Source organism: Lithobates pipiens, unplaced genomic scaffold (assembly GCF_037356315.1).
Source record: "Lithobates pipiens isolate NorthernLeopardFrog02 unplaced genomic scaffold, aLitPip1_a1.2 Scaffold_22, whole genome shotgun sequence".
NCBI lineage: Eukaryota > Metazoa > Chordata > Amphibia > Anura > Ranidae > Lithobates > Lithobates pipiens.
Window position 1 is genome coordinate 26,580,686 of NW_027507784.1, and position 27,230 is coordinate 26,607,915.

At 43.7% G+C, this 27,230-nt stretch overlaps 3 protein-coding genes across 3 annotated transcripts in view; 1 reads left to right on the forward strand and 2 right to left on the reverse strand.

Moving 5' to 3' along the window:
- Positions 1–18,863: 18,863 nt before the first annotated feature.
- On the reverse strand, positions 18,864–19,667 carry LOC143925634 (interferon-induced very large GTPase 1-like). The gene has a single exon (XM_077450099.1). The coding sequence runs from the start codon at positions 19,665–19,667 to the stop codon at positions 18,864–18,866; it is 804 nt and encodes a 267-aa protein (XP_077306225.1).
- A 54-nt stretch (positions 19,668–19,721) lies between these two features.
- LOC143923467 (up-regulator of cell proliferation-like) lies at positions 19,722–21,467 on the reverse strand. The gene has a single exon (XM_077447153.1). The coding sequence runs from the start codon at positions 21,186–21,188 to the stop codon at positions 19,722–19,724; it is 1,467 nt and encodes a 488-aa protein (XP_077303279.1). The 5' UTR covers positions 21,189–21,467.
- Positions 21,468–26,339: 4,872 nt separating this feature from the next.
- The window catches only part of LOC143923468 (up-regulator of cell proliferation-like), a 34,283-nt gene continuing 33,392 nt past the window's right edge, over positions 26,340–27,230 (forward strand). The window contains exon 1 of the mRNA XM_077447154.1: positions 26,340–26,698. Within this exon, the coding sequence (XP_077303280.1) occupies positions 26,638–26,698 (61 nt within the window). The 5' untranslated portion in view covers positions 26,340–26,637. The remainder of the gene's footprint in view (positions 26,699–27,230) is intronic.

Below are 27,230 nucleotides of genomic sequence, written 5' to 3' on the forward strand. Positions count from 1 at the left end.
TTAGACTACTTTTTTGTATCCCAAAATTTAATAAGTTCAATCAGTGAATCTGCAATTAAGGATATGGTCATCTAAGACCATAGCCCTATAACTGTACAAATAATACATGACAAACGCTTGACGGCCCCTCCTTTGTGGCGTTTTCCCTCATATTTGGCCAAAAACGAGGATTTTAAACAAATGTTACGGATCTCATGGGAAAAGTACACATCCACAAACGAGCAACATCTTAATGACTCTAATCTGTTCTGGGTAGCGGGTAAGGCTTTCCGGAGGGGTAAAACTATCGCATACGCGAGACAAAACTATGTCCAGGCTAATGAATAATTATGAGTAGCACAAAAATTTGCAAATTAGCAAAAATTTGTTTGTTTTTTTAAAAAATTGGGATATTTATTATAGCAAAAAGTAAAAAATATTGTGTTTTTTTTTCAAATGTGTCGCTTTTCTTCTGTTTATAGCTCAAAAGATAAAAAACGCAGAGGTCATCAAATACCACCAAAAGAAAGCTATATTTGTGGGGAGAAAATGATAAAAATTTAATTTGGGTACAATGTTGCAAGTCTGCGCAATTGTCATTCAAATTGCGACAGCAAATTGGCTTGGGCAGGAAGGGGGTGAAAATGCCCGGTATTGAAGTGGTTAGGCAGGCAGGTTATTCAGTTAGTGGCAGTGTATTTAATATATATATAGACAGTCAGTCTAGTATATATATATATATATATATATATTGTAACATTGGGGTGTTTAGCTCAAGTGGTTAGAGGCATTTTTCAGTCCACATCAGGCAGGCGTTTATAGTTAAGGGCCTGGTAGCCCACGTTTATTAAAAGGAAAAACAAAATAGTCCATCCAGGAATCCCACGCAGGGGTCCAATCTTAAATTAAATACACACAATCCAAATGAAAATGCTAGCCCACCTGGCTACTCTTCAGCAGTAGTGCTGCTATAAGTACTTGCCCCTCAAACGAACTGCTTGGATACACACAGTCTTAGGCTCCTTGGACGCACACAGCTTCAAGCCCTTTAACACACAGCTTTGGACTCCTTGGACGCACACAGCTTCAACCCTTCAACGCACACAGCTTTGGGCTCTTTGGACGCACACAGCTTCAACCCTTCAACGCACACAGCTTTGGGCTCTTTGGACGCACACAGCAGCAAGCTACTCCACCATCCTTCACCACACTCTACTCCCAACAGCCCCTTCGTTATATGGGCTGTGTGCAGCTGGGCACACACCCTGCTCGTTAACATCAAGACCCGGACACAGGGTTGGAGATCCCTTTTTCCTTCAATTTCATAGGGACAGAGCCTCGCTCTGTCACAATATATATATATATATATATATATATATATATATATATATATATATATATATATATCTATATCTATATTGTAACATTGGGGTGTTTAGCGCAAGTGGTTAGAGGCATTTTTCAGTCCACATCAGGCAGGCGTTTATAGTTAAGGGCCTGGTAGCCCACGTTTATTAAAAGGAAAAACAAAATAATAGTCCATCCGGGAATCCCACGCAGGGGCCCAATCTTAAATTAAATACACACAATCCAAATGAAAATGCTAGCCCACCTGGCTACTCTTCAGCAGTAGTGCTGCTATAGGTACTTGCCCCTCAAACGAGCTGCTTGGATACACATAGTCTTAGGCTCCTTGGACGCACACAGCTTCAAGCCCTTCAACACACAGCTTTGGACTCCTTGGACGCACACAGCTTCAACCCTTCAACGCACACAGCTTTGGGCTCTTTGGACATGCACAGCAGCAAGCTACTCCACTCCACCATCCTCCACACTCTACTCCCAACAGCCCTTCATTATATGGCCTGTGTGCAGCTGGGCACACACCCTGCTCGTTATCATCAAGACCTGGACACAGGGCTGGAGATATGCAAACTCTGTCTCTTTTTCCTCCAATTTCATAAGGACAGAGCCTCGCTCTGTCATATATATATAGATTCTGCAGAATCTACGCCCCTTTCCACAGAATCTACGACCCTTTCCGAAGGTCTCCCGCTGTCTGCTGGGAAACACACAGATCCCAGAGGCAGCGGGGTCCATCCTTATTGCGCAGCGCGACTCGCGCATGCGCAGTAGGGGACCGGGAAATGAAGCCGAAAGGCTCCACTTCCTGATTCCCATACCCAAGATGGTGGCGGCAGCACCCGAGAGACGATCGAGAGATCGGCTTCGGGTGCCGACATCGCGGGTGCGCTGGGCTGGTAAGTGTCATTATTTTAAAAGTCAGCAGCTGCAGTATTTGTAGCTGCTGGCTTTTAAAAAAAAAAAAAAAACGGCGGACTCCCGGCGGACTCCCGCTTTAACAGAGATAAAAATACATATAGAACACAGAAAATCTATCAGACAAGATTTCAGCAGCCTAAAATATGAACCGCTATTACTTCCAGAATGGATGGTATAAGATGTTACAATTATATCAGAACAATTAATCTGACATGCGTCTATTATTACAACCAGTATTCTGTGTAATCAGTCCATATATAAAAAAAACTCCTGTAAAGTGCTATAAGAAAAGGGAATCCATTGCAGATAATTTTAGATGAAGACAGATATAGAGTGCTGACACCACCAGAGATCACCTCCACACGTGCACTGCTTATATAGGGGGGTATGTGAATAGAACCCCCCCTTGTCTACAACCCTTACCGGGAAGCGGGTTTTTTTTTTGAATAAAATGTTATTGAAAAAGAGTACATGACAGAATGATATAACCAGCAAGTACAAAAAGATTTTTGTGTAAAGTACAGGTTAGATAGAATACCAAAATAAGTCACATATTGGTGCATGAGCACAAGTATCATAAACAAGGAACGGAGAGTACCCCTATCCCTTTCAAACAGAAGGATATGAGGAAGCTTTGACTGGATGGATCTGGTAATATTAAGGCACTATGCTAACCTCAGAGAGAACCAGGATACAATGCAAGTCAGAATGAAAACTGTGATGGGGGGGGGGGGGGGGGAAGGACCTAGGCTCGGTATGAAGGAGTGCAACCGGAGGGCGGGGAGGGTCCCGCAGAAGTCCAACCTGCCGATAAGGTGAGGGAGTATATCCCCCGAAGTGAGGAGAGGGGGGGTCCCAAGTCCGCAGTCCTGTTGGTGGTAGCTATCAGGTAGTAGAAAGGGTTGTAGTTGGCAAAGGTCCGTTGTAGATAAAGGAGGGTTCTTCAAGGTGAGCTCATTCCCGAGGAGTGAGCTGCGATGCAATAAAAGAGTCCCATCTGCTGTGGAAGCGCTGTTTGGCTTTCTTGTGGGCCAAATTGGTGTTGAGTTTGTCACGGAATAGAAGCTGCAGGAGATCTCTGCTGACTTGGGAGATGGAAGGTTTGGAAGTAGAAGTCCAGTTGGCTAGTATGGCCCTCCTAGCAAGCAGGAGGCAAATCAAGGCCCATTCCTTGCCCAGGGGGCTGAGAGTGGTTGACCAAGGAAGTAGTTTAGGATCCCAGTGCCCGAAGATAAGGAGAAGCGGATCTTTAGGTAGCTTTAGCAGCGTAATCTTAAATATATATGTCAGGATTTGGTCCCAGAAAGCGGAGATAAAAGTGCAAGTCCAGAAACGTTGTGTGAGAGAGGGCTTAGGTTGGTGACACAAAGGGCACAATGAAGATGAGGCTAAATGTGGTTGGGCGGATGGAAGGAAAGGCATATGTGCCCGATGAGCGATTTTCAGCTGGGTTTCCCTCCAAGATTCATTTGGAACCAAATTGTACACAGAGTTGAGGCCTTGAAGGATCTTGTCCACTATGTCATCATCCGGGAAGTCTTTTACCCAGTTGGATGCTGAAGATGAATCCAGAGAAGGTGTTGTTTTTGAAAGTAGAGGCTTGTAAATGTCTTAAATTTTGTAGGAGTCTTTTTGTAGGAGTGTCTCAAGGAATGAGGATTTAAATCTCGTGGATTCATCTCTGCAGGTTTTTTGTAGAAAACTAAGACATTGGCCATAGTGGAAGGCAGATGCATCGGTGAGAGAGAATTTGGTGGCCAGGGAGCGGAAGGGTAATGCTCGACCAGATTCACGATCACAAAGGGAGGAGAAAGTAGTGAGACCCTTTTGTCGCCACGATTCATAGGACTGGTGTTCCAGTCCCGGAGTAAAGTTTGGGTGACCCTGTATTGGCAGGAATTTTGATATGAAGGGAGATAGTCTGAGACTTTTCCTTGCCTCCCTCCAGGCAATTGCGGTATCTCTTTTTTTTTTTTTTTTTTTTTTTTTTGCTACATCAGCGAATTTATCGGCGAGGCTCTAATCAACTTAACGTTCATTTAGTTTTCCTCGTCATCACATCATTGTAGCCCATCCTTTTATACAAACATTGCCAACATTCATCTTTATTAAATCATATATAAAAAGAGGGGCCCAACTATTCCCTTCTGTACCTGGTAGTTGACCCAAACAACCCTCACACATTTATCTTTACATTATTTTACCCCCCTTCCCCCCACCCCCCCTCCCCTCTTTTATTTCCTATGCGGGTGGAAAAGAGAAGCAGAAGGAGACCCAGTGAAAGAAACCAAAAACAAAAAAGCAACCAGCCGCCAGACCCCCTCCCATTGTCCCTTTATATTCTGACCTGCTCAGCATAGCTCCAGGTTTTTTTAAACTCTCTCCACTTCTGCCAACTGTCTATTGTCAGGGCTTTATCGTCATATCTATCCCTACATCTAACCATTTGGTAAGTTCCTTCCACCGCATCAATCCATTCCCAGATTGGTGGACTTTCCTCTTTTTGCCAATTCTTAGGGATCACTCTTTTTGCAGCATTCAAAAGGTGCGGAACTAGTGACTCTTGATATTTTTTAATTTCTCCTTTAGTACCATGGAAAAGAACGATCCACAGATCCTCTGGGATTATAATGTTGGTAATTTCTTTTATATAATATAAAATCTTTTTCCAGTATGAATTAATTTTTGGACAACTCCACCACAAGTGGGTCATCGTCCCTGCCACTTTACACCCTCGCCAGCAGTCCCCTGACTTACTCGGTTGGAATTTATGGATTTTATCTGGTGTAGCATACCATCTTGAAATACATTTGTAATTCATTTCTGCAGTAAAGCTATCCGTTGCCGATCTGTGAATAAGTGTGAAGATTTTTCCCTGTGTACCTTTATCACATTGTGAGCCTAATTCCCTTTCCCATTTATGTATATAAGGAGGGCTCTCCAGCCCCTCCCCTTCGGTCAGGAGCCCATACAGCCTAGAAACCATCTTCTTTGGATTGTCGGTTACACACAGCCTCTCCAATGGAGAAAGTTCACTTTCCTTTTTCAATGGCTGCGGTAGGCTCCCTACAAAGTGGGTTAGCTGGAGATACCTCCACTCATCTATTTTCCCTATTTCTCCTGTATCTTTTAACTCATGTAGTGACCTCATCTTCCCATTTTTTATAATGTCGTTTACCCGTACCCTCCCCTTTTTTAACCATTTCCCACTGTTAATTGTTAATCCTGGTGGAAAATATTCGTTCTCTGATAACTCAATAAGTGGTGAATTATACTGCCCGTTCAGATTCTTGTATACCCCATTCCAGACCTTTGGTGCGTTTAGTGTTAAAACATTTGTATTTACATCCAGTGTCCTATATTTTAGTGGATTCCACACTATCTTATTCAACTGTGATTTGCTAAAAGTGTTCTCTATATCTATCCACCTTTTCTCCTTATTATTCCCCCTTACCCACTCCACTACTCTTGACAGTATGATAGCCCTGTAGTATTTCTGGATGTCTGGAACCGCTAATCCCCCTTTTTCTTTACTTCGCTTTAATGTAGTGAAGGGTATTCTCGGTTTCTTATCATTCCAGATGAACCCCATCATTAAGGATTTCATCTTAGAAAAATAGTACTTTGGAACTGCCAAGGGGATCATCTGTATTTTATATAGTATTTTTGGCACAATATACATCTTTAAAGTGCAGATATGTCCTAACCAGGTTAATAATCTGTTGGCTAATCTTTTACTTTCTTTCTTGATTTCCTCTAGCAAGGGGAGATAGTTTAATTTATACATTTTCTCTATAGAGGTAGCCAATTTTATTCCAAGATAATTCAATTCCTCCCGCCAAGGACACTCATACTTTTTTTGAAGCTCCTCTTTATCCAATTTACCCATATTTAAATTTAAAATTTCTGATTTTGCTGGATTGACTTTAAAGTTCGAGAGTTGACCATATTGATCTATAACTTCCATTAGTTTGGGCAAAGAAACACAGGGGTTGCTGATGTAAAATAAAATATCATCTGCAAACGCAGCCAATTTATGTTCTTCCTTTCCTATTTTGAATCCTCTAATCTGTGGATCCTTACGGATGGTGGCTAGCAGTGGTTCCAGGGACAGCACAAACAGAATGGGTGACAAGGGGCATCCCTGCCTCGTTCCGTTTTTCAACTCGAAGGGGGCGGACAACCTACCATTAACCCTAACCCTGGCGGTCGGGTAGCTATATAATGTCCTGATCCTCTTAATCATTTTGGGGCCAACTCCCATCATTCCCAAAGTCTGGAGCATAAAACCCCAGCCCACCCTGTCGAAAGCCTTCTGGGCATCAATCGACCAGAGTAGGCTGGGGCCCCACCCCCCGTTTTTCTGGGAGAGAAGGAGCACCGTTCTCACCCCATTATCCTTTCCTTCACGCCCTGGTATAAAGCCCACCTGGTCCGGGTGTATTAATGTGCCCAATAAACCCTTCATTCTTCCCGCCAACACCTTAGCAAAAAGCTTTGTATCAGCATTGAGCAATGAGATAGGCCTGTAATTAGGGCAGCTTGTCTCATCCTTCCCCTCCTTCCGAATGACAGTTATGGTAGCAGATCCTGCCTCTTTACTCAACTCATAATCCATACCCAACCCATTCAAATAGCTACATAGGTGCGGAGTTAATATTTCTTTATATTTTTTATAGTAGTATACCGTAAACCCATCCGGACCTGGGCTTTTCCCCGAAGCTGACTCCATAAGTGCCCTATTCAATTCCTCCTCTGTTATGGGTCTGTCCAAATCCTCCTTGTCTGTTTCCGTAATTTTGTTTAACTGGGCCTTTTCCAAGAACTCTTTTCTTTGTGTCCTTATCTTCCCCCCCTAGCCCCTCTGATTGCCCTACTGAGTATACTTTCTCATAATAGTTTTTGAATGTTTCCGCTATCTCAGTTGATCTAAAGACCAGTTCTCCCTTTCCTGATTGAATCTTTTCTATATAATTCCTTGATTTTTCTTTTTGAAGCTTTCTTGCCAGGTATTTGGTGGGTTTATTCCCCCCGTAATATCTGTCCCTGGTTCTCTGGCTGAGGGTTTTTTTGGGTTTCTTGTTCCATTAAGTTTTTCAATTCGTCCCTCTTCGCTATTAGTTTTTGGAGGGTCCCCTTGTCTTGATTCCCACTCTGTTTGTGCTGTTTTCCTATTGTGTATATTTCCTCCCTTATAGTTATTATTTTGGCTGCTCTCTCTTTTTTCTTCCTGGCCCCCTGAGATATCAAGATCCCCCTAATGTAAACTTTGTGGGCCTCCCATAGATTTTGCCTCGATACCTCCTCCGTATTATTTATAGCAAAGTACTGTTTTAGTTCTTTCTCAATCTCTTTTCCTACCTCCTCATCCTGAAGTAGACCCTCATTCAGACGCCAAGAAAAAGGTAAACTTTCCTCTCCCCTTATTACCATTTTCATTCCCACCGGCGCATGGTCGGAAATAGTAATTATCTCGATCCTAGTCTCTTCAATTTGTTCTAACATTCTGTGTTCAACATATATATAATCGATCCGGGAGTACGTCCCGTGCACAGGGGAGTAGAACGTATAATCTCTTTCTTTTTGGTGTTGTGCACACCATGCGTCCACTAACTGGGATGTATGTAGTTTTTGTTTAATTCTTTTAAGTTGAATCCTACTAGTCCCCTGTACACAGGACGTACTATCCAGTCTCGGTTCCATGCCGAGAATTAGATCTCCCATCAAAATCACCGTACCTTTCTTAAAGTCCCTCAATTTGCCCAGGAAGTTAACCAAATATTTTGCAGGATCTCGGTTTGGAGCGTATACATTAACTAAGGTACACTCCATTTCTCCCAGTTTCCCCTTTAATACTAAGTACCTTCCCTCCGGATCGACTAATCTGTCCTCCAACTTGAACTGCACCTTCCTTGCAAACCCTATGGCCACTCCCCTACTCTTGTTTGTTATAGCATCGCCATAATACCAAACTGGGAACTCTTTGGAATATAGTTTAGTGTTCGCTTCATGAGCAAAGTGGGTTTCCTGTAGGCTAATTACATCTGCTTTATAATATTTAAGCTCTTTCAAGATCTTGTGATTCTTACTTGGGGTATTCAACCCTTTGACATTATATGTCATAAAATTTATGACCGACATCTATTATCCCCTTTTAGTCCCATCCCTTCCTTTTCTCTCCCTCTACGTCTCCCTCCTCTCCCCTCCCCCGCATAGGCTATTCCCCCCTCCCCCATCCCATCACCCCCTCCCCCCCGCCCTCCCCCATCCCCGGCCCACAATCGGCTTTTAACTCGCTGATGGCTCTATCGTACTTTACCATCATTGAGTCTCCTCTCCAGGGTAAACCCACACGCGTGCCCCGTCCCCCCTCCCTGCCCCCAACAATTGGGGGGGCAGGGAGGGGGGGCAGAAACCCCCCTACAAACCCGCTCTCCTACCCATCACCCCCCCCCTCCCCCATCCCGGGAGATCTGGGACCCGCAAGTCCAATTTTTTACAAAAGTCCTCTAGTTCCTCCGGGAATCTCAATCTCGCTACCACACCATCCCCAGAACCCATTAAACATGCGGGGAAACCCCAGTTATATTTAATATTTTTCTTCTTCATTTCTTCCAACAATGGTTTTAATAATCTTCTCCTGGTCAGCGTCTCGGGGGCCAAGTCCGTGAATATTTGTAGTTCTGTATCCATATATAACGGGGTCATCCCTCTCCTCAACTTCGCCCCAATATCTTCTTTGTCCTTATAGAACCTAAATCTCACGATAATATCCCAGGGTCTACTCGCACCATTATTTCTCCATTGACCGATCCGATGTACCCTCTCAATTGCTGGGAATTCCTCCTTATCTTTCTCCAGAAAAGGACTAAATATTATTTTCATGATTTTGTTTAGGTCTTCCCCTCTAGATTCTGGTACTGATCGAATTCTCATATTTTTCCATCTGTTACGGTTTTCTTGGTCTTCTAATCTATATAGTAGTCCCTTCTGATTTTGCTGGGAAAGTTTGACCATTTCTCTCAGCTTTGAGACCTCCTGGGCCAAATTCTCAACTCTCTCCTCCGTCACCTCTATTCTTGTTAACAAATGTCCCAAGTGGGCCCGCAGCAGGTTGATATCTGCTTTTATAGACTTTTCCATTCTTGTAAACATTTCCATCAAGTCCCCTTTTGTTGGTATTTGGTCCTCCGTTCTTCCTTCCCCTAATTTACTTATTTCTATGTCACTGTCTTTTCCTAATTCTTCCAAGGATTGGTCTGGGGTCTCCCCTAATTTATTTTCCCGTTCCTTTCTCCTAACGGTCTTGGGGTGTTGGTATCTGGATTCTTCCTGGTCTCTAGGACTCGAACCCTGTGTCATGAACTGTCTTATTGAACTCTCGTTCCCTCTGTCTTTGGGAGTTTTCAAGGGACCTCCCTTTTTACTTGTGGATTTGCTCATTATGATTTCCTTTCCTTTTCTTATTCGTTCCCCAGTTTCTTCTACAAATGGGTGTCTATCCCCTTCTTAGGGCTATTAATATTTTTGGTGGGGTGCTATCAGGGTTTTCCAGTTTCCCCTCTAATCTCCTATTACCGGGCCGCCGGGTCTGTCTACCTGCCAGGTAGCCCCCTTGAACCTCCACCTTCTATAGTTCGTGGGCTTCTAGATATTTAGACGTTTATTCCCTGGTTCCTTCATTACCGGTCCATACACAATTCTTTTTTTTTTTTATGTATTGGCTCATATGGAGAGTCCTAATTTTAGTAAGCCCGTCCGTTTGTTTGGGGGGAAGGTTGCCACTTAGTGATACCTCCGTTTAATTTGATGATGTAGCATAGTGTTCCTCCCAATCATATCTCTTACATGCTTCCCATACCTTTATACCCCAAGGGAAAGAGAAACGCTTGGATAGACCAAAAAAAAAGAGGATTTAAGGCAGTTCCAGTGCTTCTCCTTTAAGAGGGCTACTCCTCTCACTTTCCTTTATAGGTTTAAAAAGATGTCAGGCGAGACCATTTGTTCAGGCATATCAGGGAGGTCTTACCAGTCTTCCAAGTTTAGACAGTAGTCCCACACATTCAGCCAGCGAATCTTTTTAAAACCCTTTTAATATGTTCTCATACCTTGTTAGACCGCCCTTCAGTCCGGGAGAGAGGCTTGTCATATCCACGTCTACTTCCCCCTCTTGTCTCCCGTCCCCACGCTGTAAATCATTCCCCAGCGTACACAGCATACAGGCAGACCGGTAGACAGAGAGAGGGGGGGGGGGGAGGTCAGGGAGGGAGGACACACGAGCCAGCAGTCGCCTCACCACTCCAGCAGACCTCCGATCGTTCCCTTCTCTCAGGCGCGAGATCAGCCCCCGCGTCTCTTCCGACGGTCTGGCAGTGGCTACGCCGCTCTGTCCGTATCCCGCTCGGAGCCTCTCACGCTCCGAAGCCGGCGAACCCTCGTGTTTCCTCACACTCGTTCTTCCGGGCACGCATGTCGGCTCCTCCCCCCTGGTCAGAGGTTACAGCGTCAGCTCGTCATGACGCCTCCCAATTGCGGTATCTCTTAACAGAAGGTTGTGTTGAAGTGGCGGTGATAGAGATTTCCACCTACAGTGTAAGCAAAGCTTGGTTTTTTCCTTGGTTTATCCTTGGGTTTGTTTGTATCTGTGTGTAATAGGACCATTAGATTGTGGGGACCTGGGTAAGGGAAATACATAGAAGCTACACTGGAGTAAGCCTGGTGGGCCCTAGGTAGAGGGGTAGCGGATGGTGTCAAAGTGAAAGGTGCAAACATGCAAATGAGCTGTTTTGGAGCAACATCCGACTGTGTGTACGCTCCATCGGACAAACTTTTTTGGTTTTCATCGGACTTTTGTTGGCTGTGCGAATGGACAAACTTTCTGGCAACAAAAGTCCGATGGAGCAAAGTCTGATCGTGTGTACAGAAAACCATAGGACTTTTGTACAAAGTACAAACACGCCATGCTCAGAACCAATGCAAAAGATCAGACAACAATACTGAAGTTGACCAAAGGTGGCGGTAAAGAGCAGAAAAACCACATGATTTGGTGAAAGTTGGCTGAAAATGTCCTACTGTGTGTATGCAATACAAGTTCACGGCCGACGCCCTTTGTACAAAAATCCAAGGGAAAGTTTGTACAAAGTCCAATCGTATGTATGAAGCCTCATACTCACGTGTTTTTTCTGCTCTTTACCTCCACCTTTGGTCAACTTCTGTATTGTTGTTTGATCTTTTGCATTGGTTCTGAGCATGCCTGTTCATACTTTGTACAAAAGTTCTATGGTTTTCTGTACACACGATCAGACTTTGCTCCATCTGACTTTTGTTGCCAGAAAGTTTGTCCGGTCACACAGCCAACAAAAGTCTGATGAAAACCAAAAAAGTTTGTCCGATGGAACGTACACACGGTCAGATGTTGCTCCAAAACAGCTAATTTGCATGTTTGTTGTCAAAAAGTCTGATCGTGTGTATGGGCCTTGAGGCTTAAAGATCTACATTCTACAGTGCATTCCCTGGTGTACTATTTCTAATCTACTTCAGGCAGTGTATTTGATATATATATATAAAATGCCCCCCTCTGCCCCTCAACCCTAAAATGGCCCCCCCGCCTCTCCACCCTAAAACAGCCCCCCTGCCTCTCCACCCTAAAACAGCCCCCCCTCTGCCTCTCCATCCTAAAACAGCCCCCCCTCTGCCTCTCCACTCTAAAACGGCCCCCCCGCCTCTCCACCCTAAAACAGCCCCCCTGCCTCTCCACTTTAAAACAGCCCCCCCTCTGCCTTTCCATCCTAAAACAGCTCCCCCTCTGCCTCTCCATCCTAAAACAGCTCCCCCTCTGCCTCTCCATCCTAAAACAGCCCCCCCTCTGCCTCTCCACTCTAAAACGGCCCCCCTGCCTCTCCACCCTAAAACGGCCCCCCTGCCTCTCCACCCTAAAACAGCCCCCCCTCTGCCTCTCCATCCTAAAATGCCCCCCTGCCTCTCCACCCTAAAATGGCCCCCTGCCTCTCCACCTTAAAACAGCCCCCCCTCTGCCTCTCCACCCTAAAACAGCCCCCCTCTGCCTCTCCACCCCAAAATGCCCCCCTGCCACTCCACCCTAAAACGGCCCCCTCTGTCTCTCCACCCTAAAACGGCCCCCTCTGCCTCTCCACCCTAAAACGTCCCACTACCCTAAAACGGCCCCCACTGCTTCTCCACCCTAAAACAGGTCCCCCTGCCTCTCCACCCTAAAACGGCCCCCTCTGCCTCTCCACCCTAAAACAGCACCCTCTGCCTCTCCACCCTAAAACAGCCCCCCCCTGCCTCTCCACCTTAAACAAATTCCCCTCCCTGCCTCTCCACCCTAAACAATCTATATACGGTATCTGTAATGCTGACTCCTGTATACCATATCTGCGGTGCTGATCTATATACCGTATCTGTGGTGCTGATCTATATACCGTATCTGCGGTGCTGATCTATATACTGCATTTGTGGTGCTGATCTATATACCGTATCTGTGGTGCTGATCTATATACCGTATCTGTGGTGCTGATCTATATACTGCATTTGTGGTGATGATCTATATACCGCATATGTGGTGCTGATCTATATACCGTATCTGTGGTGCTGATCTATATACCGTATCTGTGGTGCTGATCTATATACCGTATCTGTGGTGCTGATCTATATACTGCATTTGTGGTGATGATCTATATACCACATTTGTGGTGCTGATCTATATACCGTATCTGTGGTGCTGATCTATATACCGTATCTGTAATGCTGAGCTATATACCGTATCTGTGATCTGTATACTCTGTTCTGTGATGCTGAGCTGTATACTCCTGACACTATGGGTGGAAGCAAGAGGAATACATAGGATGGAGTGGGTGGCGCTTATATAAGGGGTGTGGCTTATCTATACAGTCTAGTATATATATATATATATATATATATATATATATATATATATATATATATCAAATACACTGCCTGAAGTAGATTATAAATAGTACCCCACGGCAGGGGCGGCTGGTGACGTCTTAGGATGGGGGGAGCTAGACCCCACCCTTGCATTTTGACCACTCCCACTTCTCATAAGCCACATCCCTTATATAAGCGCCACCTACTCCGTTCTATGTATTCCTCTTGCTTCCACCCATAGTGTCAGGAGTATACAGCTCAGCATCACCCAACAGAGTATACAGATCACAGATACGTATATAGCTCAGCATTACAGATACGGTATATAGGAGTCAGCATTACAGATCATTATATATCTATACAGTCAGTCTAGTACATATATATATATATATATATATATATATATATATATATATATATATATATATATACACTCTGCATCCGCCTAGAACAAGAGCCTTACCGTCCCTCCATCATATGACCGTGGGCAGTAGGCTAGTGGTTAAATTCGGTACTATTCTAATTCAGAAATTCAGATACATCAGAGTTTACCAATAACGAAAATGTGTCCGAATTTTAATTTGGAACGAAATGAACCGTACATGTCTAATACCTCTTTGGTCTTATGTTGCTCTAAGTTTTAAACCTTTTCTATTAGAAGATATACCCCATAGCATAGTTACCAGAATTTAGTCTGTCTAAAAATGGGGCAAATAAAATTTGCTAATTTTATACTTTATTAGTATGTTATATTGTTCTGAGGTATTTGGTATGATATTGTTCTTAATTATTGAAAACATTAATTATATATAGAGTCAAAAATACTTGCAGTAATATGTCTTATACATGCAATAGACATCGCTGGGTGTATGTTTATGCTGGTGGCAGTATGAGCACTTTTTTCATGTGGACATACTGAGCTATTGAGGACCCCTGAATGGCAATACACTGGAGGTCGGAGGGCATATATTTGCTTAATCGACCTTCCCAGGAGGCAAAGTTGAGGTGGTGAAATCAGGGGAGACCTCTTGTTTTTTGTCTTTTGTCTTTGAAATATTTAAAATTTTTCTATTGGCCAGAATTGTGTTGGGCAGGATGCCTGGTGGAGTGCCTTGGTAGAGTAAATTGTTTTGCCGGGCAGTGTGAGGCACCGCAGGATTGAGCCAGTGAATATGGATGATTTTGCGGCAAGTGCACGTACACGAATACAGCACCATAACAAATGCCGATGGCTTGGTTAGTTGATGCTGGGGCAATTGGCGGACCTTGGTGTGCAGCTGCTGATTGGCTGATCAGCAACTGACAATATAGGAGACACCAGTATATTATGCATGACCCGCTAACAAGCGAAAAACAAACATTTTATCTTTTAGTGCTTGGTGATGATTGTGTTGTTTTTGTTGGACAATAGATCTATAGTTGTGATAGAAACAGGACACAGATTTACGACATGACTATGTGACTGCTTTCCTATTGGCTTATTATTTGAAGATTTTGGCACCAAAGGTGGCTTTATAAACACATGGGAGGCCACTAGCTCCTTGCAGATGGTTATTTACAGGTGCTGGATGGTTTAAGATAAGAGGAGTATGGCTGGGTGATGTAAGAAGGAAATGTTTCTTTTTCTTCCATGCGGTGATGTGGTTACATTTGCAATTCATTGTATTATAGATGCTTGCCAATCTTCCTTTGAAACTTCTGAATTGTTGAAATATCCAACACCCCTCTCCTCTTTGGGGTACATGTCCCAGGAGGGTATTTGGGCATATGCAATGTTTTGCAGGTAACTCTATTGCAATCCTGTTTTCACCTATCGTTTGTGTGTTTAGTACTAGCATTCCATACTGTATCTAATACCAACAATTGTTGGAGGCCCCCTTTTCCAACATTGGTCTGGGCTGCCTGCCTAGTGCTGCTGTCAAGTGTGGCTGGAGGTTATGATGTAATATGTGTCTTCTATTGCATTCTATTGTTTGAGGGGTTGTTTTGAGGTGTTTTCAGTGTTTGAGGTGCACATGGAAGTAAGTAGAATGCTTTTGAGACTCTTTTACATGCCACCTTAAATGGAACTAAAAGGCTAATTGGATATTATCATTTACTTGACAATAGGTATATATAATATAAGGTTCATATAATTAACCATCTTTATCTAATGCAATTTAAACCAAGTGTTGTATTCACACCACACACTCTGTCACCATCCCGAAATCATACTCTTAAAGCGATGTGACATAGCAAATGTAGGAGATATATGTAGACTCTATATAATATATGATATGTTGATTATTTGTATTTCTTTTTTTTTTTAGTAGGCCATGTCTTTGGATCATGCAGCAAAGATACTTCGTTACAGGATATTAATATGGCCTATTTTCACTTCAAAGTGATTGTAAAGCTTCGTTTTTTTTTTTTTTTTTTTTATAAATAACAAACATAACAAACATGGCATACTTACCTCCACTGTGAAGTTCGTTCCAATAATTCTCTTGTGGGGTCCCCCGGTGACTCGTAGCTCCTCATTGCATTGGATAACCCCCTAGGAGAAGCGATCTCCCGGGGGGGGGGGTTACCTTGCAGGCGCGCTCCCGAGTCTAGTATTTGCGTCCATAGACGCAGAGTGTAGGACTCGGCCACACCCCCTGATGCCTGCATCATTGGATTTAATTGACAGCAGCGTGAGCCAATGGCTGTGCTGCTATAAATCTATCCAATCAAGTGTTGAGAATTACAGGACTCAGGTGAGTAAAACGGGGGGGGGGGGGGGCTAGGGGGCCGGTCACTGTCAGAAGTTTTTTCCCCTTAATGCATAGGATGCATTAAGGTGAAAAAACATGAGGGTTTACAACCCCTTTAAGAAATATGTTTTCATGGTTTTAAAATACTTTTAATATATGTGATAAACTTTATATATTTTATAGGTTTTGTGTGCCCATCTTACCCTGGTACCAGTAAAGTCCAAGTAAGAGGGTTTTCTTTTGTAAATGTAAATGTAGATGAATAGGGTACCCTCCAAATAAGTCGATTATTCCTATGTGTTGTATAGAGAGAACAAGGAACAAATGATAAGAGTGTAGCACATAAATTCCGGCAGGGTCAAGAGGTATTTTTGCACCTATTTACCAGATATAATAAAACATTTTTATTCGTATATATTTTTGTTAATACAAACACTTTTATTAAAGAGTAGAAAGCATTACAAAGTGAAAAAAAAACACAACTCCATACAAAATATATTGTAATGCATGTAAATGAATCAGATTCTGAGGTACATATCATGTATAAAGCTAATTATACAAACATCCAACAGTATATTTAACACAATAAAGTGGAACAAATTAAAAATGTTAATTGTTAGAGTTTATATTTAAGGTGATAATTACATAAGTGAAATTAAGATGATGATTAGTTGTGTTGACGCAAAGGTGGAACTGTGTCACGTGGTTATAATTTCCAAAATAATACGGTGTCACAGAGCCATTGATAATATTTCTGACCCTAAAGCTTGACAATATTTTTCATACAGTCAGTGGAAAACTCAACACAAAAATTTACAGTGAATTACATGTACAAATGTATGGAATGTCAGGAAAGAAAAACAGGGCATTAACACAAATGAAGTCAAGCTGAGTATCACAGAATGTGTCTTCTACTGGATCGGCAAATTAGAGCTACAAAAGGGAGGAAGGTGACCATCCTTGGAGAAGCAAGAGAATGTTATTATTTATTTACTTTTAATGCTCTCAAAAGCTTGTTCTTTTGTTATTTTGTACCAGTCTTCAGGTAAATCAGCAGGTAAGGCCTTGTATTCATTTGCAAAAGATTGATTGAACTCCTTAAAAATATATTTCCAGTATATGGAGGCCTCAATACTTGGATCAGGTTGGATCTTCCAGTCAGGGTAAATTTGTCGATACTCTTTGTAAGGATGGAATTTCCCATCTGTGTCTTGACATTTAAATTCTGCATTAGATACAACATCTGTTGAGCACAGCTCATGGCAAAGAATTTTAGAGTCTATTAATCTATATCTTCCCAACCCTTGAGGCCGATGAACAGATGAAAAATGCTCTTTATGACCAATACCACCGGCTTCACAAGGAACCTTACAAAATGGACACTGCTCCCCACATCCAAAGACTTTCTTAAACAGCTCATCTTGGGGTTTTATGGAAACCCTGGAAAGCAGATCCCCAACTGTATAGCTGCTTAGTTTAGTTAGTATTTGTCTTTCCATGTCATGTAAAAATAGCTTTACATTTTGGAAGAACTCCTGAACATTCTCAGTGTCTGGAAATACAACCGCATCCATATTATTCTGTGAGATGACTAAATCATCCTTTAAGGTCCTGCTAAATTCTTTTAAACTTTCAGACAACTGTGTACAATTTAAAACAGACCTTTTCAGAAGAGACTCTCTGACTTTGTCTGTAATAGTTGTTAAGCTGCTTGATATTAACATGTTCAACCTTCCAGGTTCTGTGTAATGAACTGTTAAGTACTTGGTGATCCAGTCTTTTACAAAGATCTCAAAGTGAAGGCAATATTTCACATATTCTTGAAACATGTTCTGTGTCAGTAGGTCAGTCAGTAGAGAGGCGTGTAATAAATCTCTAGGATTTTCCTTAATATCACTGTGTAAAATGTCATCAATGATATCTTTTCCAAGGTTTGAAAAGACATACCCAATCAGTGCTGGTTTCAGACAGAATTCACAGAATCTCTGAGCCCTTTCTCTGCAATCATCCTTGTCAGCATAGACTTCTTTAAATGTGTTCAAGTAAAGAAGTTTTAATTTTTCCAGACAAAGCTTTGGATCATTTTCCTGGATGAAGTCCTCATGCATTTTCTGGAACATTGGTGCTGCTTTCCCTAAAGCTAAAAGTTTTATACTGAGTTCAAATGATGGTTTGAAATAAAACTTTTGCACTCGTTTTTCTTGGAGGCCATTGTCTACAATGTCCAGCATCTGTTGGCAGAATGTTTCATCGTAATCCTCTTTTGTGGAAATCTTATTTGTGACATATCGATTACATCTATCAATGATATTGAGAGCTATGGCAGTAGCTTCTCCCCAGAACTGTTCAGTAAATCTCTGTCTGAGGACTTTAACAAATGATCCTTCGAGATGCTTAACCTTCAACTTAAAATCTCTACCCTGGTATTTTTCTAAACTGTCAAGTTTAACCAGTTTCTGGTTAATGTAGCTTGCTTTATTATTCATGTTTCTCTTTAAATGATCCAGCATGCTTCTAGCAATATTTTGTCTCTTTAAACCTCTCAGATTAAATTCCTGTACGGTTTTGTTCCACATTATCTGAAACTCAGATTCCAGTCCCTCAACACTCAGTTTTCTATTTTCAAGTCTGTATCCTTTCAGAAGAGCACTAACTCGCTCTTCAATCTTTTTCTGATAATTTTCTTGGATGCTATTTTATTTTTTTCATTTTGAATTCGGATGACTTCCATGCACTTGTTGTTTAAATAATATTCAAGTTCCTCTCGGAGCCTTGACACATAACTAATGAATTCATTTCGGTAATGTAGAACCAACTTCACATACTTATCATCTTTCTTAAAGTAATCTTCAAGATATGTTGTCATGATCTGCGATTGGTTCTGTAAAAATTTGTTTATTTTCCTTTTTAAATCCATCATAAGCTCAGGTTCTTGCTCCCCAGAAGTCTGATTCTTGATCAAATTCTCTGTTTTTTAGCTACTAAGCTGCTCCTAAAACTGAAGATGAATTTCTCATGTCTAACAGCATTCCATAAACTTCTAATCCACTCAATGAATTCATTGATGCTGCAGGAATCAGAATGTGGTTTCTGTTTGATAAATTTCAGTAAATGCATTTTAAGTTCCTTAACATTTTCACTGTATCCAGTGCTAATCGATGCCATGGGGAAGACACCATGCCACAAGCCAGAAATGTACCAGTTGTCTCTCTCAATGTCATAGTCAATGATTTCAGAGAATTGTGTGATATCATTATAATTCTCCATTTTTGCTGCTACTTCTGTCATCTCATCTAGCTGCTCCAGGAGCAGTTTATTCTCTCTCGTGATCTTGCTTTTAGCAGACACATCACTAACGTTCTGATGTACAAACTGACAGTTGGGTTTCTTTCCAATTTGTTTCATCCTAAGAAAAGCATGGACCACAATCTGTAAAATTTCCTTCATTTCTGTCTTGTTTTCCATGGTCAGATTGACTATGGTGATATCACTCAGCCCAACAACTAGTGTTGCTAGTTCATTGTCATGTTCATTACTGTCACCAAGTGAAGCCAACTCAGGAGCCCTTAATCCTTCAGTGTCAATCACCAGGATGAAGTCACAGCCCAGTTCCTCCTGGAAGTTCTCTTTCACATTAAGAAGAGTCATGAAGGCTCCCTTTGTACATCTTCCACTGGCTACTGGGAACTGCAGACCAAACATTGTGTTCAGAAGAGTGGATTTCCCTGTACTCTGCACTCCCAGTACAGATATCACTCTCATTTTGCATTTTCCTCCTGTCTTTTTGTCCAATTTGCTCAGAACATCACTTATCCATCATAGGGGTATATTGGAAGCATCCCCATCAATCAGTTCTAAGGGGAACCCATCCAACAAGAGACGAGCACCAATTTCTGGAAGATGATGAAATTTCCTCTGCCTGTCTTGGATCTCTCCGCTTTCCTTCATAAAGCATTCAGCCTCATAAAACTGTCCTAATTCACGGAGAAAATGTTCCATTCCCAGATTTCGGTCAGATATATTTTTTCCAAGGCCTTTTTCTTCAGTTTGTTGAACTTGTAAGATACTGTCTCTAGATATTGCATCTAGATAGAATTTCAACCACTTCAAAAAAAAGGGCAACACTTCTTTTGACATCCTAATGAGTGCATCTAGAAATTTCTTCATGTCTTCAGGGAGTCTTTGCTGACTTTGCTGTCTACGCAAATCTTCAATTCTCTTAATTAGTTGGGACTTGTATGCCTGCCCAGATAGGTTACCTTGATTCTTCATTTGGCAGAGTTCTTTCTCAAGTTTGGCCAGTTCTATCCAGGCATCTCCTTGTAGTTTCATTGTTTCTTTCTTATAAACAGCAACATCACCTATAGATTTAGTAATTTCCAGGGCAAGTGTTCTTGTGTCCTTACACTCCTTACAATTTTCGTCAACATCAATCCTAACATCATATGCAACCTGTGCCATGTCCTGTAGAGCATTTGTATTTTCCTTTTTACTTGTTAGTTCCTTCATTAATACTTGCAGTTTTATTGAAATCTGCCTCTCTTGAGAAATTCTCGGATTTAGAACTATAATGTTTTGCTTTAGATCTGGAAAAATCTTTGTCAAATATTCAATGTTTTTTCTTGCTGTATCCTTGTTATCTTTATGTATCATGAAAAGATATTTTCTGCTTTCCACACATGACAGGTTTGTCAGAAATGTTTTCAATTTTCCATCTATGATTTTGGAAGATTGGAGATTGATAATGAAAAAATAGTTTTTGCATGAAACGTTAATATCTGTGAAATGATGACTCTCCAATGCTTTGTTGTCCTCAATAAAAATAAACACAGTTTGTGAGATTTTTGAAAGAAAACAGAATGGTTTCTTATTATTCTGTAAGTCTCCTCTCAGGTTGGTAATGGTAATGGGGTCATGGAAAAGATCTGATTCCATTCCAGCTGGCAAGTACCAGGCTACTTCCACCAATCCATCAGCAATTTTTCTATTTACGTCCCCACCATTAATATCATGATGTACAAAAAAATCATGAGCTTGCTCTTCTGGGCTGAGGACTTGATTTAGTATTTTAGATTTTGATAAACTATATTCCCCCAACCTCACAAAAGAGATAACAGGAATGGAATGTTGCACTATACTTTCTTCAGCATACTCTTTTTGTTGTCTTTGGTTATTTGGTATCCACCTTTTCACAATATCTCTCAAACCAAACAGCAAAAAGGTGTGACTATTTGAATCAACAGCAGGGAGGATCAGAGGCACAGCAAACTGGCACATGGACATGTTTCTTATAATCTCCTGTTGAAGAAACTTGTCTGAGCAGTGGAGGAGAGCACACACAACATCAAGAGGGTTTACTGCACTTGTTGTACTATCATTGTTATCAAGTAAGTCATCTAAAGTAAAATTCTGATTGTCATTATTTTGTTCCGTGTCTCTTGAATTTAGTACCCGTGCAGTTACATTTAGAGCAAAAAGTCTTTGTAAGAAGCACCAGAAAACATTCTCTGAAGGTTCAATCTTCTTACAGGTCTCTGAGCCAATATCCAGGACTTCTTTAAGTGTAAGGCCGCGTACACACGGGCGGACTGTTCGCCCAACCTTGTCCGCTGAACAGTGTTTGGGCGGACAGTCCGCTCGTGTGTGGGCTTTCAGCGGACAGTTTCAGCGGACAGTTGGACGGACAAAGTCTTTCGGAAATTCCGAAAAACTGTCCGCTGAAACTGTGTTTGAGCGAACAGTCCGCCCGTGTGTGGGCTTGTCCGCTGTACTTTCGAAATGAGCGGACTGTTCCCGCTCGGAAAGTCCGCCCATTTCGAGCGCGTGTACAGGTAGGCGGGGCCCGCGAAGGAGACGTCGCGGGCTCCGCCGCCTGGAATGGGCTTAAAGGGGAACCCCAACGCCGAAAAAAATCGGCGTGGGGGTTCCCCCCAAGTCCAGACCAGACCCTTGTCCGAGCACGCTACCCGGCCGGCCAGGAAAGGGGGGCGAGCGAGCGCGCCCCCCCTCCTGAGCCGTACCAGGCCGCATGCCCTCAACATGGGGGGTGCCTTGGGGAAGGGGGGGCCGCGCGGCCCCCCCACCCCAAAGCACCTTGTCCCCATGTTGATGAGGACAAGGGCCTCTTCCCGACAACCCTGGCCGTTGGTTGTCGGGGTCTGCGGGCGGGGGGCTTATCGGAATCCGGGAGCCCCCTTTAAGAAGGGGGCCCCCGGATACCGGCCCCCCACCCTATGTGAATGAGTATGGGGTACAATGTACCCCTACCCATTCACCTGTAAAATAAAAGTACCCCAAAAAAAAAACACAACACACGAGAAAAAATATTTTATTGCACAGCTCCGGGGGTCTTCCGTCTTCGGGGGTCTTCTCGCCGGACTCCTCCGCTATGTGTGTGTAGCTCTTTTACTAGCGGAGGAGTCCGGCTTTCTTCCTCCCCGCCGCCGGCCTCTTCTCCCGACTTCGGGGGTCTTGTCCCCCTCTTCGGTTCTTCTGCCGGGCCACCGCGCCTTCTTGTAGCTCTTTTGCAGGCGGTGGCCCGGTCTTCTGTCGCCGCTGCCTTCCGTTCTTCTGTCGCCGCCTTCGGTTCTTCTGCCGGGCCACCGCGCCTTCTTGTAGCTCTTTTACAGGCGGTGGCCCGGTCTTCTGTCGCCGCTGTCGCCGTCGCCGCCTTCCGTTCTTGTTCTTCTTCTTGTTCTTCTTCTTCTTCTCCAGGAGATGTTGACACGTCGCTCTCTCCGGCCGGAATGCCAGAGCCGCGCTGTGCGGTCACTTATATAGTGACAATGGGGCGGTGTCACATGGTATATGTCACATGGGTTGGTCACATGGTGACCCCGCCCCCTTACGATGTCATAGTCCCCATGTGACATCAACCCATGTGACCAACCCATGTGACATATACCATGTTGAGCTCGAAATGGGCGGATTTGCCTCCTCCTTACGTGGGCGAGTCCGTTCATTTCAAAAGTTGAGCGAACTGTTTGCCCAACCTTGTTCGTCAAACAGTCCGCTCGTGTGTGGGCAAGTCCGCTCATGCAAATTTTGAGCGGACTGTTTGCCGAAACTGTTTGACGAACAAGGTTGGGCAAACAGTCCGCGCGTGTGTACGCGGCCTCAGATTTGATGTTATAAATCTTTCTAGGCCCAGATTTTCAAGAAATAGCTTAAGATCCATTGCATTGTCTGTAAAAAAAAAAAAAAGATATACTTTTATATTAGAAAGTTTTAAGATTATAACGCCTAAAACACATCATTAGCAAGTGCTGTATAAAGAATCTGATCACCAAAGTGTTAAATGATGGGTACATGGACTTAGTTTTTTAAAATGTGAAGTAAAGTCACTTTAATCATCCAATCATGTGGTGGGGAATGGAATATAAAAGATCTTCTCTAAAAATAAACAACCAAATTTTGCATTGATGCACAACTAAAGCTCCTGGTTGAATTTGACACTTTCAAGTGTGTAGCATTCCATTTGCCTTACCATCCCATGTGGCACTATCTGCCAGCTACTATGTCTCTACTAGACATGTGCAGAGTAAAATATTTTGTTTTGTAATTTTGTTTTCGTCCGAAAACTTAATTTATTTAGTTACTCCCGAAATTCGTTTTTATTTATTTCGTTTTTCGTTCAAAAATTGCATTCGTCCGAAAATCCACATGAATTACGATCGAATCTGTCTTTGAAGGCTTATGGTGTCTGTCGAATGTATAAAGAAGATTCGATGGAGCTAGTATACAGCATACTTTAGAACCCTATTAAAGTCTATGGGACTCCAACGTTTAAAATCTAAAGTGCTAATTGTAAAGACTAATTTGCAAGTTACTGTCCTAAAAAGTGTTTGGGGACCCGGGTCCTGCCCCAGGGGACATGTATCAATGCAAAAAAAAGTTTTAAAAACGGCCGTTTTTTCGGGAGCAGTGATTTTAATAATGATTAAAGTGAAAAAATAAAAGTGTAATATTCCTTTAAATTTCGTAGGGGGGGGGGGGGGGGGGTTGTCTATAGTATGCCTGTGAAGGGGCTCATGTTTCTGGTGCTTAGAACTGTCCCTGCACAAAGTGTCATTTATGCAGGAAAAAAAGTCCTTTAAAATCACTCGCAGCTATTATGAATTGTCGGCTCCGTAATACAGAGAACACTCATTGAAAGTCATTGATAAAAATAAATAAATAAATAAATAAATAAAAAAAGCGTGGGAGTCCCCCAAATTCAATTACCAGGCCCTTCAGGTCTGGTATGGATATTAAGGGGAACCCTGCCTCAAATTTAAGAAAAAATTTGACGTGGGGTTCCCCCTAAATATCCATAACCAGACCCTTCAGGTCTGGTATCGATATTAAGGGGAACCTCGCGTCAAATGTAAAAAAAAATTGACGTGGGGGTCCCCCTAAAAATCCATACCAGACCCTTTATCCGAGCACGCAACCTGGCAGGCCGCAGGAAAAGAGGGGGGGACGAGAGAGCGGCCCCCCCTCCCTCCTGAACCATACCAGGTCACATGCCCTCAACATTGGGAGGATGCTTTGGGGGTCTGTGACCCCTCAAAGCACCTTGTGCCCATGTTGATGAGGACAAGGGCCTCATCCTCACAACCCTGGCCGGTGGTTGTGAGGGTCTGCGGGCTGGGGGCTTATCAGAATCTGGAAGCCCCCTTTAACAAGGGGACCCCCAGATCCCGGCCCCCCCCTGTTTGAAATGGTAAGGGGGTACAAAAGTACCCCTACCATTTCACAAAGAAAGTGTAAAAAATAGTTAAATAAGACAAACACACTTTTGAAAAATTCCTTTATTAAAAATAAAAAAAAAATAAAAAAAAGATTCCAGCGGTGCTAATCCACTGTTGCTATCCAGCGACGGACGGTCATCTCTCCAGCGATGGCTCATCTCATCCAGCGCAGCGTATCCATCCTTCTTCTGTCTCCGCAGAGGAGACACTGCAAGGATTCCGGCAGCCTGACATTTCTTATATACGGAGGGCGGGGCCACCCGTCACCTGACCCCACCCCCCTCTGATGCAAGGGGAAACCCGGGGTTCCCTGTGACGTATGGGTGACCCCGCACCCCTCTGATGTAACACAGGCACCTGCCACACATTGCGGATTGTCACTTGCCACGTCACCTGCCACACATTGCGGATTGCCACGTAGCCTGCCACACATTGCGGATTGTCACTTGCCACCTCACCTGCCACACATTGCTGATTGTCACTTGCCACGTCGCCTGCCACACATTGCGGATTGCCACTTGCCACGTCACCTGCCACACATTGCGGATTGTCACTTGCCACATCACCTGCCACACATTGCGGATTGCCACGTAGCCTGCCACACATTGCGGATTGTCACTTGCCACCTCACCTGCCACACATTGCTGATTGTCACTTGCCACGTCGCCTGCCATACATTGCGGATTGCCACTTGCCACGTCACCTACCACATATTGCGGATTGTCACTTGCCACGTCACCTGCCACACATTGCGGATTGACACGCAGCCTGCCACACATTGCGGATTGACACGCAGCCTGCCACACATTGCGGATTGTCACTTGCCACATCACCTGCCACACATTGCGGATTGCCACGTAGCCTGCCACACATTTCGGATTGCCACTTGCCACGTAGCCTGCCACACATTGCGGATTGTCAGCTACTGTGTCACTTTTCTGCTAAGGTGTTCTTTTGTTGAGTCCAGAGTGAAGATAGGCAGCAGAGAGATGATGTAATCTCTCTGCTGCACACAGCTTCCTGCACAGTGAGGGCGGAACTGGAGGGATGCAGGGCAGTGAGAGATGATGTCATCTCTCTGCTCCCCTGCCCGCTGGATTCCTGATTGGCCAGCAGCCCTCCTAAGCCGCCCAGCTGCCCCCCCTCACCCGTCCACTCTTCACAGTCACCCGCGGAACCGGCCGCGCTGGTACCCGCGGAACCGGCCGTGATTGTACCCGTGGAATCGGCCGCGATTGTACCCGCGGAATCGGCCGCGAGTACCCGCGGAACCGGCCACGCTGGTACCCGCGGAAACGGCCGCGATATTGTACCTGCGGAACTGGCCGCGGGTACCCGCGGAACCGGCCGCAATTGTACCCGCGGAACCGGCCGCGCTGGCACCCGCTGGGCATATTCTCGGAGGGGGCAATTGCCCCGTTGCCCCCCCCCTGGACCCGCCGCTTCATTGAGGCCGGGTTCACATATATGAGAACTGGGTGTGGGTTTCTCCGCATCCAATTTGCATGACCGACGAGTGTGACCGGCTTTAAATGGAGCCAGATCACACAGGTTCGGGCGGCTGCGGAGCACATTGGAAAAGGGTCCTGTGCGTCTTTGGGTCTGGTTCAGGGGCGAATTTAGGCAAAAATGTGGACCTGAATTGCACCTTAACTGGTGAAGAGACACGCACCGGACCCCAGTCATGAACCCACGGCCGCACATACCCAGCCCTTACAGCTGAATATTACTTTGGTGTATATTGGCCCTTTATAATTAATTCGTTTTTGACGTATGTTCACTCACATAGGATCTACAGCTGAGATCAGCGAACACGGACAGAGCACATCAAGTGAGCCAACATCTACTGGACAACCTTCCTTTACAGCCCAGTGATGGGAACGTTCAGAAGGAGCTCCATTTCATTCTCCTGAACACAGATGGCGCTCTACAATGTGGTGATCCAATCAGTAAAACTCAACTGCTGAATATCCTGAGAACGAGTCTTCCCGTCTTGGAACATGGAGAGAGATCCGGATTTACCTCCCAAACATCTACAACCTCTGAATAAAGAAGACAATGGTGAGCCCACAGTGCAAATAATGCCATGATGAGGATGAAAACATTTCCATTTTTTCCAAGTTATATAATCCATATGCAACAAATGGGGGAATTTGGTAAATCCCTTAAAAATGAACTAGTAGCTACCTCCATAGGGGCCGCTGGTAAATTCTGGTTCTCCTCTAAAAGTATAGATCAGTCATTCTCAACCAGGGTTCCGTGGAACCCTGAGGTTCCTCCAGAGGTTGCTAGGGGGTTCATTGAGCTGTGGCTAATGAACCACCTTTTTGATGATGCCTACAGGGTTCAAGGTTAAGCATCACTTAGTAAAGCCAGCAGCATGACACCAAATATATTTTTAGCTGTCTTTAAGGGTGGCATTCTGAGCACCATTTTAAAGGGGAACATTCTTCCTACTGACCACCAGTATAAGGGGCATTGTTCTATTGACCCCTGATGAATTGATTTTAGTAAGGTTTCCTCGAGACCTGAAAAATATTTTTGGGGTTCCTCTAGGGTTAAAATGTTGAGAAAGCCTGGTATAAAGGCTTCC